Source organism: Lepidochelys kempii, chromosome 9 (genome assembly GCF_965140285.1).
Source record: "Lepidochelys kempii isolate rLepKem1 chromosome 9, rLepKem1.hap1, whole genome shotgun sequence".
Classification (NCBI taxonomy): Eukaryota; Metazoa; Chordata; order Testudines; family Cheloniidae; genus Lepidochelys; species Lepidochelys kempii.
This window is the reverse complement of record NC_136388.1, coordinates 101,913,115-101,929,199: the sequence shown is the minus strand read 5'-3', so window position 1 is coordinate 101,929,199 and position 16,085 is coordinate 101,913,115. Positions and strand designations below refer to the sequence as shown.

The following is a 16,085-nucleotide window of genomic DNA, read 5'->3' as shown; positions in this document are numbered from 1 at the left end:
AAGAGCAGGTTGGACAAACACCTGTCAGGGATGGTCTAGATAATACTCAGTCCTGCCTTGAGTGCAGGGGACTGGACTAGATGACCTCTCGAGCTCCCTTCCAGTTCTATGATTTTATGTAGCACAAGTACATACAGATGTTTCTTGGTGCAGTTTGGAGGTGTACTGGCTAGATATTGTGCAGCTGGCTCAGATGGCATGTTAGTGGCAGCTCGGGAGGCTCAAGGGGAAGGGTCCTGATGACAAGGTTGGAGGGCCAGGAGTGAGAATTGGGCAGGGAGCACCCTCAAGGAAAGAGAGAGAAGCAGGAGTCAAGGCTACCTTCACCCCCTGGAGCATATGACAGGGGATGAGTGAGTTGAACCGCTTCATGCACTAGCTAAATGCTACGGGGTCACCTAGCCCCTCCAATCGTAGTCCAGGAGGTCTCCTGGTCTGGTGGTACCAGCCAGGACCAACCTCTGACACACCATTGGGACTCCACCACCTACACATGGAGATGGGGTATGGAAGGTATATAGTGAGTAAGGCAGTGCATTGCAGGAAGAGAAAGAATGGTCTTGTGGTTAATGCAATTGAATGGTCTTCCTCAAAAGAAAAAAAGACTGTTACATTTTAACCAAATTCTACAGTATTTTATGAAGTCTGTAGCATTGTTTTATTATAGCATAGCAACTATTCATGCAGCCCTTATCTGGCAGCCTTAAACTCCAAAGTACAGTGGAGCTTGTTGGTATGTTACAAAGAAAATGCCGCTGGGCTCCACTCCAGGGCATGGAGAAGGCAATGGTCTTATTTACTGCCTGGGCCAGGGCCTCACTCATATGCTGGGCACTACTGCAGCTTTCCTTAGAGGGCTTGCGGGTCCGGGGTTCGCTTCACAAGGTGTTATTTCTATAGTGCAGCAATGAATTAGAGCCACACGTGTTCTCCAGAGAGCAGTTAAAAGAGAATTCTCATTCGACTACACTAATCCCCAGTGTAACTCCATTGACGTCAGTGGTATTACATTGTATCTCAATTTGGCCCATCTCTCCATTAAAAACAAAGGCGCATCTCCTGAACGCAGTGTGTTATCTCTGAGTGTGCCAGCTTGGTAATGCTGCGATACCTCCACTCTCATGTTTAATTTGATGCAGAATTCCACTTGAAAATAATCCATTCAGCACCTGCAGCTGCTGGGATGAGCAGTGGCTTCTGTGTCTTGTTCAGAGATGCTCTCTACATCTTTGGTCAAGCAGAATGCTGCAAGTCAGACTAATACTCAAACTGTGATAGCAGCCAAAATCTACATGTAGTAATCTTCTGTTGAATTGGTTTGAATTTAACATCTGAAGTTCCTATATATTTTCTACGTGCTGTGAGGTTACCAGCGAGATACTAACTGCACTGGAGAATACCCAATGGCTTTCAGAAGGAAACAACCAGTATTTTCATTTCACTCTGCAAAGACTGGTGTTCGGTTACCACTGTGACACTAGTGCCGCACACATGATGACACACACTGCAGTCCCTGCAGGTTGTTTTACTCAATACTGGAAGTGGCTTGGCAGAAATAACTACCTATAATAAAGCTATTACTCCAGGCCCTGAGTGGGACCAGCCATTTATTTTATGTTACCAAACAACTCACTTCTAATGACATGCAAAGCCAGGCAATTAGAAGCCATTAAAAAACCAGTGTCTTCTAGCCACAACCATGCCGTCCCTACTTCCATGTCGTGTTCTGGAATGTAGGGAACCACTGACTTTACAATGGTAGCTGCTGTATGGGGTTGGATAGCAAACTCCTTCATGCTTCTCCTGGAGGATATGTCCTCAAAGCTCAAGAGAAGTGTGTGAGTGGGGTAGTTGCTGTAAAATCCTCGCTCAGGCCCAAGTACTGTTCTCTCACCAATACTGTAGAGTTTTCCTGTCTCCAGGCTGTCTGGACAGACAGTTGGGTTTGTCTGCGCTGGAATTCTTTGTTGTGTCTTGACACGTGAATTTACAAGATTATAAATCCTATTATAGAAACACTAAACAAACCTTGGTGACTAGTTGTTTCACCCTAAACTGCTAAAGGCCTGTATAGTGTCTGCACTATAATTTACAATAAGGTTGTGTAACATATCAAAACATGACTAAAAATTCAAGTGCAGACAAGCCCTTCGAGAGTTGCATAGGAGTATACTATGACTCTGGTGGGTTCTTACATATCCACATCCAATGCAGAGCTAACAGTGTTAAAATTCCCCATCTTTTGGAGCCATCATCCAAGGATTATGAAAAGAAAAGGAGTACTTGTGGCACCTTAGAGACTAACCAATTTATTTGAGCATGAGCTTTCGTGAGCTACAGCTCACTTCATCGGATGCATACCGTGGAAACTGCAGCAGACTTTATATACACACAGAGAATATGAAACAATACCTCCTCCCACCCCACTGTCCTGCTGGTAATAGCTTATCTAAAGTGATCATCAAGTTGGGCCATTTCCAGCACAAATCTTGATGATCACTTTAGATAAGCTATTACCAGCAGGACAGTGGGGTGGGAGGAGGTATTGTTTCATATTCTCTGTGTGTATATAAAGTCTGCTGCAGTTTCCACGGTATGCATCCGATGAAGTGAGCTGTAGCTCACGAAAGCTCATGCTCAAATAAATTGGTTAGTCTCTAAGGTGCCACAAGTACTCCTTTTCTTTTTGCGAATACAGACTAACACGGCTGTTACTCTGAAACCAAGGATTATGAAGGTTTTACTATTAATAATTGAGGGAAGAAATAGAAAAGGCCCTGTGATCCCAGCCAGTATTTAATAATTTTAAAGTTAGAATTCTTTTCCAAATACTGTATCTAATACCTGTCACCTTTCTGGTGGGAATTATCTTTCTGAAGGTGGTACAAGGTTGAAAAACCAGATGACCCCCATCTCCTGCACCATGCTTTGCCCTTGTATAAAATCTGCTAGTAATTCTCCATGGACGAAGAGTTCTGGAGCATGCCAACTTCTGGTAGGGGGAAGGTAAGTCCATATACCTTAGATTCCTGAGGTGCAAAGTATTACTATATAGCACCTTCCCACTCTCCCAAGGATCTCAAGGTTCTCTACAAACATTGCAGTATTGCAAAGCTGAATGTGAAATGTCAGATATTTCATACTCGAAAGAACACGGGACCAATTCTGCCTTCATGCACACTGCAACCCCCTGGGTCAATAGGGTTGCAGAAGGTGTAAGTGGGGGGGAGAACTTGGCTGCTGACAACTGGAACATCCAAAGTACCATCTAAATATTAGAAACAAGCAACTGCAGAAGCATTGTCAGCAATGATGGCTAGATTCAGATCTTCGCTGTATAAAAATAACTGCCCCAGATACATCCTTTTGCTTTACACTAGTGAGCTCAATATGGCAATTTAAAAAGAATGCCATTAAAGATGGCAGAGCTTGTTTCCCAAGAGCCTGCATATCAGAAAAGCAGCAGTCACTTAAAGCAGAGAAAGCCTGTCAGCCCAAGCATTCCTCTGACCTTGAGAAAATCTGTTTGCTCAGTAGGGGAGCCTATCAAATGTGCTAAGCAGCAGAGTGAAGTAATCTTTTTTGCATGTGTTTCATTCTTTATTTTAACATTATCTTGTACATTCTGATTGATCAAGCAAAAGTGACAGTCCCCTCCAATCTGTCATATTGACTTTTGTAATTCACTGGTTTGCTGTTTGCATAAGTGAATTCTCAGCGTGGAAGGTCATGTGTGCCTTTGATTGCTTCACCTTGTTTGGTTGCCTGGGAGAGCCAGGCTACGAGTTATTTGTCTTAGGCCAATGAGAGCATCTTCAGGGTGTTCACAATCAGCTGATGCCATAATCATCGAGGCTGGTATCCACTGACACAGAAGATGATGTTGAAAATAAATAATCTCTACAGACTTTATAAAACCTTAGGCCAGTGTTTTTCAAAGTATGACGCTGGCTTCCTTGAGGAGACTAAACTAGTTCACACTTCACCTAGAAGTGTGAACTAGTGGCTAGAGTAGGGGACTGAGAACTGGGACTCCTGAGTTCTGTTCTTTGGTCTGGTCTGCTGTGAAACAGAGGACAAGTGGCATAATCACTCCATGTCTCCCTCTGTGTAAATTAGAGGTGAAGACACTTGCCTTCCAGACAGGGGCTTAATGGTGAGGTTTAATGAATCAATGTTTGCAAGCCACTTTGGGCTGTTTAGGTGAAATATGATATAAAATGCTAAGTATTATTGTTTTAGCCTTTCCATGGATTTGATCAAGCCGCAGGCAGATGGCCATATGAGGAGGGGAAGGAACCTTCTGTTCCCGGTATTCTCATGTCCCAAGCAGAGCTCAGTAATGAACTCTTAATACTTGGGAGATACTATCTGCTTTGCTTAGCAAGAGGTGGAAATGCCCCGACATAGGAGATCCTAGCAGGGCCTTCTCTGCATTCTATGGGCACTAAAACCGACCCTCAAAGTACTTATTTCAACATTTTCCTCCTGGATTATTTCCCTGTGTTGCAGTGGAGCCCAGCAGCCTCCCTGAGGCTGGGAACACTTTGTGCCGAATGCTGGATGAACACGTCCCAGAGAGCTAATGGAGAGGAGATGGAATGAATGGATGTTGCACGGGGTAGGGGGAAGACGGAAGCCAAGGTGATGATGAGGAGATCCTGTGGTTCCTTCGGCCAACGACGTGCCTGATTTGATGAGACTGATCATTCTCTGTCCTTTTACCCCTCTGCCAATGTACAGTTACACAAAATTACCGCTTTCCCAGAGAGACTGTACTAATCATTTACTCATGACCCCTGTCCTGCAGCCTTCTGCCAGGTGCCCTCCTCATGGCAGCTGTGGAGCAGAGAGCAACAGTGGTAGGGTGACCATATTTCCCAAAGGGAAAATGGGACACTTCCAGCCCCTCGCTCGAGGCTCCCCCCTGCTAGACTGTTGCCTGTGGCTAGAACCCTGTGGGGAGGGAACCCTCAGGAGGCTGTCGGGGCCCCTCGCTGGAACCCTGCGGGGTGGGGGAAGCTCAGGAGGCTGTCGGGGCCCCTCGCTGGAACCCTGCGGGGTGGGGGCGGCTCAGGAGGCTGTCGGGGCCCCTCGCTGGAACCCTGCAGCGGGGGGGGGGTCTCAGGAGGCTGTCGGGGCCCCTCGCTGGAACCCTGCAGCCGGGGGGGGTCTCAGGAGGCTGTCGGGGCCCCTTGCTGGAACCCTGCAGCGGGGGGGGGCCTCAGGAGGCTGTCGGGGCCCCTCGCTGGAACCCTGCCGGGGGGGGCCTCAGGAGGCTGTCGGGGCCCCTCGCTGGAACCCTGCCGGGGGGGGCCTCAGGAGGCTGTCGGGGCCCCTCGCTGGAACCCTGTTGGGGGGCCTCAGGAGGCTGTCGGGGCCCCTCGCTGGAACCCTGTGGGGGGGCCTCAGGAGGCTGTCGGGGCCCCTCGCTGGAACCCTGTTGCGCCCCCCCCATGCTGGAACGCTGCTTCCCCTCCCAGCTCTCTGCCTCCCCCGCTGTGGTGTGGAGGGCGGGCATCTCCACTTGCCCCTCCATGTTCCTCTGCACCGCGCCCCAATTTTTGACAGAAGTGGGCGTTTGTCCCGTTTGCTCTTGCCTGCTGATCAAGTCAGCCAGAGCAAACAGGAGACATACCTCCTTTTGAGAAAAAAATCGGGACAGGGCTTAAGAAAAGGATTGTCCTGGCCAAAACGGGACGGATGGTCACTCTAAACAGGGAGGGGCCAGATTACGTTTCAGCGAAGGTGGTCTTGGGGGAGCACAGGGACTGGCTGGCTGGCCGGCCAGTGTTCCCCTGTCTCTTTTAGCAGCCGCAGAAGGGGGGGGGGGTGTTGGTCAGAGGGGAGAGCTGGCGGCACCTGCAGAACGGCCTGTTTCTTTTTTTCTCCTGTATCCTCCTGTTTCTGAAGGAATGTTTTGAACAATTTTTTTTCAAAAGCTTGGTTTAGCCTGTGCCAAAATTCCAGGGATCCCAAAAAGTCTGCACCTTTCTCTTCTGCGTGGAGCTAAATCGACTGTTGCGTGGCCACACAGCTTACGGGGATCTTAGTTTATGGGGGAAAATGTTGACAGGTTTCTTTTATAAAGTTGTGTGTTGTTATGTTTCCAATAGTTGCTATAACCAGAAAATAATTTACAAAGCAAGGGAGCCTTGTGCACTGAAGAGACAGGAATAGTGCTAGAGCTGACCAGTTAAACAGTCTTCAATTTTAAATGCCTCGATAAGCACAATAAACCTTGCTGAGATCGTCTTTACTTTTCTGCATCATAATAGGAAACTGAGATTTAGTCTCTAACCCTATAAAGAAAATTCTTTCACAGCCTGCTAGGAATAGGACAAGCAGGTCTTTGTGTTACAAAGCAAAAATTTCCAACACTTTTTTTTAATAGTGCAGAGAAATAGTTGTCACTTTAGTGCTGAACTATGTTTCCTCTGAAACATAAACCCCATTCTGGGCACAAAGCTGATTAGTTCAGAAGAGACTGGTGGTTTGTTTTGTTTTTAACAGAAGACAAAGCTTATCCCAGGAGTTGTGCATCTGGATGGCAAGTCGGCAGTACAGTCAGCACCAGGAGAGAGGCAGCTAGAAGAACCACTAGTAGGAATAAAACCATTCTGACGTCACGAGGAAATTGTAACATTCAGGAGAAAAGGAAATGCCTGGAGCGTATGTGCAATACTGCAAGGCCAGCCACCACGCTCCTGTGGGGGGAACATTCTGTTCTCAGCATCCCCAGCTCTGAATAGGCTGTTGGAATGGGTGATTGTGTCCTCCTGGCAACTGAACGTGCTGCTGAATAAGCAGCAGAAAGTGCTTCCAGGAAAGGCCCCTGGAATAAGAGGAGTCTCTGCCACAGCATCTCTGGGTGTGCGCTAGTTAAATTGAACCAGCAATGACATCTGGCTCTGCCATGACAGCTGCATTCTCTCTGCTGGTAGCAGCACAGTTCTGGCAGCTCCTCTGGCCTTGGGGTCTGACTAGTTTGACAGGAACAGGACTCCTGGTGGTGGTGGTGGTGGGGAGGGGGGTAGCTCTGTACGTATTGAAGTTTGTTTTCTGCGGCCTGCCCCTGGAAAGCCAAGGAGGCTCCTCTGCAGAGGGGCCTGTGATGCCGGGCTCAGGTGCAGCCTGTGGCTGAGACACACACACTGGGTTCTCTCGTGGAGTCTTGTCTTTGGGTCTGTCTTATTCTCTCTTTGACTGAGGGTTTGTATAAGGCCAGGTTCTCAGTCCCATTCCAGCTACTTGGTGCCACTGTGGCAAAGTGCCCTATAGCTGGCGTAATCAGCTCTCTCGAGATTCCCCTGGCCTAGGGGAATCCCCAGGGGCATAGAACTGCTTGGGTCTGCTCTGTTCTCTGCATAGCCTTGCTATCACCATTCGCGATGTTCTCCTTAGATGCCTTTCCTGCCCTGGTTTAATTAAATCAGGTTTTAAATCCATTTACCTAAATGGTGCTCTTTTCTAGCACAGACAAATCCATAGACACCAGTAGCATACAGAACTTAGAACAGGGTCCTGTAACCTCAGGCAGCTCCCTGAGCTACGCTCAGGGCCATTTCACCCCCAGAGCAGCCCAGAATCAGTATGGGGAAAGTTGTGTAGACACCTTTGTATCCCAGTAAAAAGGAGAGGATAGAAGTTGATCAAGTACAGGTAGGAATGACGAGAAACAGTCAAATGAAAAAGCGTCACATCAGTTACATCATGTGAAGGCAGACCTCTGAGAAGTGACAAATGGTGTAAGTGCTTGTATACAAATGCTAGAAGTCTAAATCCCACACAGCTCTAGTGTTGTGCTGCTCTATGCCTGCCGAGGCTCCAGCCCAAAGTTTTTGAAACAACAATGCATAGCGTAAAGCAAGGGTTGTTCCTGTCTGACCTTGCTGATCAGGGAACTCTGCATTCGAGAGCCTACATTCAGCTAGCCAACGGCTGTCTAGGATCCTGGGGAAACGGCTTTCTTGAATAAGTGTGGAGATAAAGTCCAGTGTCCGATTCAATGTAGTGATGCTGCTGCTCTGAGCAACCTTGCCTCATTTGGGAGTGTTTTGCAGTTAGGCAAATGGTGGGACTAAGACTAAATTAACACCGATACATTCAATGCCTCATCTCCACATGGTGGTATTAACGTTTACGTTGGTGTCATTAGAAAAATTGCCCATTGTCTTCAGCATTGTGCATTTTGAGTTATGAATGAGTGTCAAGACAGACAAGTCATGATCCTGCAACCCTCATCCACATAAGCAGTCACAAGGATGAGGGGAAAACTTGGATGGGATGTCTGTAATGGGACTCTTTGTAGGACTAAGGTGAGCAGGATTTGGCCACTAGCACAATAAAGACAAAGTGGCCCAACTATTCAGGGATGAAATGCCCCAGGAAATACTATGTAGTCTGTTTTTATAGTTAAAAGCTTTTCTCAGGATTCATGCTGCTTAAAACTCCTATGTAATTTTTATTTTTCATTTCTCATGGGTAGGTGATTTTATGCATTCCTAATCCATCTATTGTAGAAGGTGTAATTCTTCATTTCTTTCTAGAAACGAATTATCTGTTCTCCTATTCTGATAATAGCAAAGATTAATTAGTATTAGTGCAAATATCCATGGCTGTATATAGGATGTTGTCAAGACATAATGCTTGCCTACGTACAGTTTCTCAATTACAGCATGTAATCAAGTGATTGTCTGAAACGCTTTAAGATCTTCAATCTCTTGAGATGTTCTATAGAAATAAATTATGGCGACGGTTCTTTTATCTTTGTTTTTCAGCCAAAAGAGGGCAGAGAGCCAATAAGCTGCATTCTTTCCAGAGACCACTTGGACTATTGTGTATGTATCCAAGCACCCTGATACTCCAAAAGATGTTGGTGGTAACGTAACAGCTGCCATCCTGGCTGACATCAGGGATTGAACCAGGGGCCTCCAGAACTGAAAGCATGAGCTAAAAAGCCATCCTTGTGAGATGGGGCTGTAGCAGACTAGTGGGTTATCATAATACTTAGCACCAACTAGCGGGTTATGATAATACTTAGCACTCTGTAGGTGAACAGTGTTTTACAGGCGTTAATATTTACCCAGCTAAGATGCTGGCAAATCAGAGGGAGTTCAATTATTATTATTGGGAAATGACTTTTTCCATGAGACTCAGGCTGTCCAGGGGTCTGTCAGCAACAAGGAAGAATTTTGTGCTGAAGCCCCAGAGGGAAAGAGTAAGGTCACAGGAACTGTTGAGGAAATGGGAGTGTGTCCCTTTAATTCCTCTGCAGCCGTGGAAAACAGTCTGCTACCAGGGGGAGGGTGTGGTTGAGAGCAGTTCCTGCGGCCTGGTGGCTAAAGGCAGTTTTTCCTCCAGAGCAGAAGGGAATGTTTTGTCTGTCTGTGAGAAGACTGTCCAGGTTGCTGGCTGCCCGCAGGTTGCAGATATGTGAGGGACAGACCTCACTGTAGAATGCATAGGAAGATGTGTCCTAGAGGGAAGCCCAGAGGAGGGGGATGGAATCCTAGAGACTGCTGCAGGTTTCATGGGCTCTGTAGCAGGAGGCAAACCCAATTCAAAGAGGGAGGAAGGTGTAGTGCCGACCAGTGAAAGGACTGCTCTGACTGTTAGTTGTGAGCCCACAGCTGAACAGGGGATAGATCCCATGTTGGAGAGCACAGATGTGTGTGCCTTGGAGGGGGGCCCAGAGAGGGAAGTTAAGAAGAAATGGGGTGGGGGGGAGAGGGGAGGTTTACAGGAATGTCTCCTCACTGATTACAGGGGAGGGTTTGCCCAGGAGAAATTTGCTGGATCCGCATCTGTGCTCCCAGGCATCCCACCTGAAGTTCAGGTTATAAGAGGGAACTCTGTGTCACTGACCTCCCTGAGGGGAGCAGTCATACAACAGACCTCTTGGGAACAGAGAGAGGCAATCCCTTAGAGCAGGGGTCGGCAACCTTTGAAAAGTGGCGTGCCAAGTCTTCACTAATTTAAGGTTTCCCGTGCCAGTAATAAATTGTACATTTACAGAAGCCCCCCGACGGAACCCCAGACTGGCAGCAGGCTGAGCGGGGCCGGCGGCCAGGACCCCGGCTGGCAGGGGGCCAGGCGGCTGGAACCCCAGACCAGCAGCAAGGTGAGCGGGGCTGGCGGCTGGTATCCCAGGCTGAGCAGGGCTGATGGCTGGGACCCCGGCTGGTAAGGGCCGGCAGCCGGAACCCCAGACCATCAGTGGGCTGAGCGGGGTGGTGGACAGAACCGGAGACCGGTGGCGCGCTGAGCCGGCTCCTGCAAGCTGGGGTCCCGGCTGCCGGCCCCGCTCAGACTGCTGCCGGCCGGGGGTTCCGTTCACCCAGGCAGGCAGTGGGCTGAGTGGGGCCGGGAGCCGGGACCCTGGCTGGCAGCCGCGTGCCAGTAAAAATCGGCTCTTGTGCCACCTTTGGCATGCGTGGCGCAGGTTGCCAACCCCTGGCTTAGAGCTTGGCACAGCAGAAAAAGCATAAGAAACCTAGACTGCAAAATGTTGTTCCTGCTGTACTTGTGCAAACTAACTCTGTCTCTTTAAGGCAGGATGAGAGTCTTTCTAATGACTTGGGCGTCCCCCACGTTGAGGGAGGGAGCGAATTTAAATGAGCATATGCTGCAGAGTTCTCTGTGCAGCGCAAGATGATACAATTTTGGGTTTACACTCCAGAGGGGGTGTGCACTTGCGTGCTGGGCAATTCCCTAGCTGAAGCCTTCCCATTCAGTGCTGATTTCAGTGTCTTTGTCTTTCTGCAGCTGGGTGTGTCCCTACCTGTGTGTGTGCTGGAGGGGGCTGGAGGCCTGGCTCAGCAGGACAGGGTGAGGGAGCCCAGGCTGGTGGAACAGGTGGGCTCAGTGGTACCCCAGTACGTCAGGTGGCACACCAGGGGAGGGGGGGTAACCCGTCACCCCAGGGACCATTCCTAACGTTGCGATCAGTTAGGCTGTGGAGGGGGATTGACAGATGTCCCAGCACTTCATTCCTTTTAAAACTAGACTGGAGAAAGCACTTAACCATAGGTTGTAGGGCAGAGATGACACATAACTGTTGATAGTGTGTGTGGGGGACAATTTAAAGGTCCTGGTGGTATGAAGTGGGTTTCAGGGCAGAGCGTATAAACCTGGATAGAAATCTGGGGTGGCATGTGACCCTGTGTCCCCCCTCCCCACCCCACGCACATATCGCCTCTGATGTAGGGGAAAGTCCTATATGGGCAGGGAAATGATACAATGACACCATAGATCTTCCCTCTCTAATCTCTGTTATCCTATAATGGCTTCATACTATCTTGCAGATTCATAGCATTCATGACCAGGAGAGACCATTCTGATCCTGACCTCTGATGTAACCCAGGCCTAGGGTGACCAGATCGCAACTGTGAAAAAACGGGACAGGGGTGGGGGGTAATAGGCGCCTATATAAGAAAAAGTCCCAAAAAATGGGACTGTCCCTATAAAAATGGGACATCTGGTCACCCTACCCAGGCCAGAGAATTTCACCTGGTGATTCCTGCAGCAAACCCATAGCTTCTTGTGGAGCTAGAGAACCAGGTTTTGTTGGACCCAGTTCTGATGTGAAATGTACGGTTTTCTAGGGCAAACCCCTTTTCTAGTATGTGTGTCTTTTTTTCTCTATTCCAATTATGTATTTTGTAAGATCCTACCTGGATTCAGTTACTATCCATGTAGATGGTTTGCAAATTAAATGCAAATTGATGGCCTAAACCTCTTTTTAGGCAAAGTTTCCCCTTCTGCACACATTCCTTAAACTTGTAATAAACTAAGCAGAGGAGTGCTTGACAGAAATCTCCTGCTTAACTTAATGCACTACAATGTACTAGTATTCGGCTGGTGTGGGAAGAGGCGAATGGGCAATAAGTAATGCTCATACGGGAGAGCCACTGGAACCTGTGATGCCAGCACATGTGATATTTCTGATGTATCTGCCCATCAAACTGCTCAGATGAACTTGATTTGTATCTCACCTGCCAGGGGATTGGCATTAGAGAGGCCAAATATCAAAAGTCTAAAAGTTAGAATCAAGAGTCTCATTACTAGGGTGAATAGAATTGACATCAAGCCATCAACCTATTGTGTCTAGTCTTGGTTTTGTTTAGAGTTCTTTTCATGCTGCTTCTGTAGATGGCTTACGAACTTGAATATAGAAAATAAAGTGTGTGTGTGAGAGACCGAGATCCCTGTTCCTGACTGGCTAACAACTGTGCTCGTCCTAGGATTTGCGTTATCCCATCCTGGCCCTCTTGTTTGTCTCCTCCATCTGTCATGGCTTGTCTCTGAGACTCTCGGCAATTTGGGGCAGGGATTGTCATATATTATGGGTTGTTTCTTTTTTAAGAGCACTCAGTGCAGTGGGGCTCTGATCTCCTGGTTAACCTCCAGGTGTTACCGCAATACAAATGTTTAATAATTATAATTACACAGAGGCTTAATTGAGAGTGAGTATTTAAATTAAATGCTAGTTATTTGGGACCAGGGTGCTAAATCCTGATTAGGTTTTAGAAGTGAAGGGAAGATAAATATTCTCAGATCCAGTCTCTCAGTGTAACACTAGCAGGAGCTGGGGGTGGGTACGATTCTGTGCTTTGGGCGTGGGTTTTTGTAATGTTGTTGTGTGTTGATGAAAAGCAATGAACTGAGAAGATTAGAAACAAAGCCAGGAGCTGCACCCTGGCTGCTGATTGCTCTTCCACGTGTCAGCAGCATTCTCCTTTCCCTGACTTACCTCAGCATGGCCTGAGCAGCCAGCCTGAGGGACTCCTGTGAATTGGAGCCTGGCTTTAATTGGCTCCATGAGTGGGAGCCAAGGGAACCATGGCGGTCATATGCAGTGGGAACTATAAAGGACCCTCAAGACTTGTAGCTGGATTCTCCTGTCTGCTAAATCTGCTCTGCTTCACCAAGTGGACATACAATGGCCAGAGGTGGCTGGAGGAGAATCCCCCGTTCTGCTGACTGGTGGAATGACGGCAGAGGACACTCCGTGGTCCCAGTGTAGAGGGAAGCGTGTCCTGGGGGCATGGCAAAGGGGAGTGCTGATGCCTGGTCCACCACTGGCATGAGCCCCTCAGCAGGACTCACGCAGTTGAGAGTCCTTGCCTTTGCTGTGTTGTGTGTGTACAGTGGCACCTGCTACGCTCAGGTACAAACAATCGTACCCCAGGACAAATGTTTGGGGGGTGTCCAGACTGGCCTGGACGACGGTATTAAACCTGCTCAAGGGGAGAGGAGAGGTGGTTCGTGAAGGGTTCTGAGATTCTGCCTTGAGCAGAGCCCAGCACTGGGCTCAGGCACCACTGAGCTCCCACTTCAGAGAACACAGTGGTTTTATTTCTAAGCCACACACAAACCCCACTTGCATCAGGGGACGTCCTGCCTGAAGAAGTACTGTGGGGTTGGGTTGTTCCTTCCCTGGACACTTCAAACAGTGTGGCCTCCTTCCCTGCACCATTCACACCCCAGACCTGAGCTACCATAATACAGCTGATTCTGGGAAAGAAACTCCCCCGATATGAGTTCAAAGACAGGTTTAATTTCCTAGCAAATGGTTTTGATTTAAACCCCAGAGATCTTTTTCCTTTCTTTATGTGAAACTGTTTTCCAGATTCAAAGCCAGTATGACACTATTCTTTCATTTAGAAAAAAAAATCTTGGAAAGCAATCTAAGCAGTGTTGAGGGGCAAATATAATATCTGACACTATAATTTTATGTGAACCAGGCCATATTCTCATCCTTACTCTGGATGATTGTTTCAATGGCACCATAAATAATCACTGCTCCTGATTTCTCAGTGTGCTGAGAAACTGCTGAGATGACACTTGTAGAACAGAGCATTGGACAGTCACAAGCCCTGATTAGCTGGTGGCACTTCAAAGATGTTCCTTTTGTAATAGACGGAGCAATAAAGCTCATTTAAGCAACAAGCTAGCCTCCAGCTACTACAATCTGTGCAGATGCCTTCAAACATTTCCCTAAAACAGTTAGTTGCATTCCGTGTGATTGTTTTTGCTGTTGAACTAAATCACTTGTCTGGGGAGACAGCTCTAAATTTGCTAATGCATTTCATTACTCTACTCCTGATACTGCCTTAAGGGCCATTTATATTGGGCTTCCGTGTGATTGTCATAATATCGAAAGCAAAATCTTGGAGGATACTAGATTTAAATTCCTACCTCACAAATACATCCCACTGAGAAACAATTTCCTTTGCTGGCTGCTGCTGGCTGCTAGGACAGAGGACGAATGATTATCTTGTGCAATATTTGAGCATGGACACTGCCAAGAGTAGCCTCCATCTGCGTTCTCCAAATGCAGACTAGGTATGTAGAAATTCAAGCCTAGAGCCCATGAGATGGCAAAATAATTCAGGACCGTGACTTCTTCTCCGTTAGTGCTGGGCACCAGGTGGATCTGGTCCTGATTTTGGCCTCTGGGCTCTACAATAATGCAAATAATTAGTAACAGAGTGTGATCTCATCTACACCACTGTATATCTGGAGTAAGGCTGGATTTACTGTGCTGTAAAAGAGATCAGAATCTGACCCTCAGACTTTAGAGTGAAAAATCATATGCTTCCTGGAGATTAAATGAATCCGAGATTGCCGATTGACTCTACACAGGTATGGCTGTACTCAGATCTTGAGCTGCGAGTAGGTGATAAATGTGGGGAGCAAGGGGCCATTCTTACAGCTGGTCTTCACACAGGAGTTGCAATGGTTTAATTTGGTTTAAATCCCAAATTAGTTAAAAAGGTGCTAACCCTTGTATGGACCTACTTATATCAGTATAAAAATGGCAATATCAGTTTAGCTTGCCAGGTGTAAATTTATAAACCAGGTGTAAATGAGTTTAACAGAGTCCACACACGGTTACAGCGGTTAAACTAAACCAGTTTAAAATTGCACCTCTATTTAAACCAGAGCGCTTTGTGTGTAGGCCAGGCCTGGGCAGCCTGTGGAACAAGGGGGCTCGGTCCATGCCTTTCAATTCTCCAATCGCTCCCCAGGATTAGCTGTGTAATCTCTATGGGCAACAGTTTAAAGATTGTGTTCAGTCCTAGACCCACCGAACAGCAAGCATGATCAGGGGCTCATGGTCATGCTCAGGGCCGTAGTCTGGTACCTCACTGCATCGCTTTCATAGAATCGTAGAAATGTAGGCCGGAAAGGGAGCTGCAGAACTCCTCAACTCCAGCCCCCAGCATCACAGGGTTGTGAGAGAGAGAGACCTGCGCTGAAGTCATGTTTGACATCCCATCATCACAACATTATTCATTGGGCCCTACCAAATTCACAGTCCATTTTGGTCAATTTCATGGTCATAGGATTTTAAAAATCATAAATTTCATGATTTCAGCCGTTTAAATCTGAAATTTCACAGTGTTGTCATTGTCGGGGTCCTGACCCAAAACGGAACTGCGTGTGGGGAGGGTCGCAAGGGGGGGGGGGTGCAGCATTGCTGCCCTCACTTCTGTGCTGCTGCCTGCAGAGCTGGGCCCTCGGTCAGCAGCCGCCGCTCTCCGGCCGCCCAGCTCTGAAGGCAGCCATGCAGAAGTAAGGGTGGCAATACCATGACCCCCCCCAATTAATCTTGTAACCCCCCTGCAACTCCTTTTTGGGTCAGGCCCCCCCAGTTTGAGAAACACTGATCTCTCCCCATGAAATTTATATAGTATAGGGTAAAAGCACAAAAGACCAGATTTCACGGGGGGGAGACCAGATGTCACAGTCCGTGATGCATTTTTCATGGCCATGAATTCGGTAGGGCCCTAATTATTCAGTTTAACAGGAAAAACTGTCGCGACCCAAGCATTTTACAAAGGGAAAATGGTAGCTGCAGTTTATGAAGAAAGGGTTGAAGGTTGAGCCATCCTTGCCTATAGCACTGAATGACTGGCCTTGTAGCCTCACACTCAGGGTGTGAAGTTATGTGCTGTTTGTATCATATGGGCATCAAAGGACAACTATATCACAGTGCACTAAAGTCCACTGCGAATTGCTAATTTCCTGGTGGGTAGAAACGACCTGGGAATAGATGGCAGGTGAATGAAAGTTTT

General features: G+C 47.7%; 1 protein-coding gene across 11 annotated transcripts in view; it reads left to right on the top strand.

Annotated features, from left to right (window-relative positions):
* LOC140916778 (uncharacterized) overlaps nucleotides 1-16,085 on the top strand; it is a 203,745-nt gene that overhangs the window by 23,199 nt on the left and 164,461 nt on the right. For 5 of the 11 annotated variants that reach the window (XR_013636299.1, XR_013636297.1, XR_013636298.1 and 2 more), the window contains 5 exons: nucleotides 2,880-3,006; nucleotides 4,513-4,644; nucleotides 8,781-8,840; nucleotides 10,018-10,123; nucleotides 10,768-15,429. Coding sequence is in view for 2 of the 11 variants with exons in the window: in XM_078854301.1 (XP_078710427.1) it covers nucleotides 2,962-3,006; nucleotides 8,781-8,840; nucleotides 10,018-10,123; nucleotides 10,768-10,857; nucleotides 11,307-11,314 (309 nt within the window). In the remaining 9 variants the exon portion in view is untranslated. Of the gene's footprint in view, nucleotides 1-2,879; nucleotides 3,007-4,512; nucleotides 4,645-8,780; nucleotides 8,841-10,017; nucleotides 10,124-10,767; nucleotides 15,430-16,085 lie in introns of those variants that run through there. The other 6 variants (XR_012160645.2, XR_012160644.2, XM_078854302.1 and 3 more) reach the window with 5 other exon arrangements.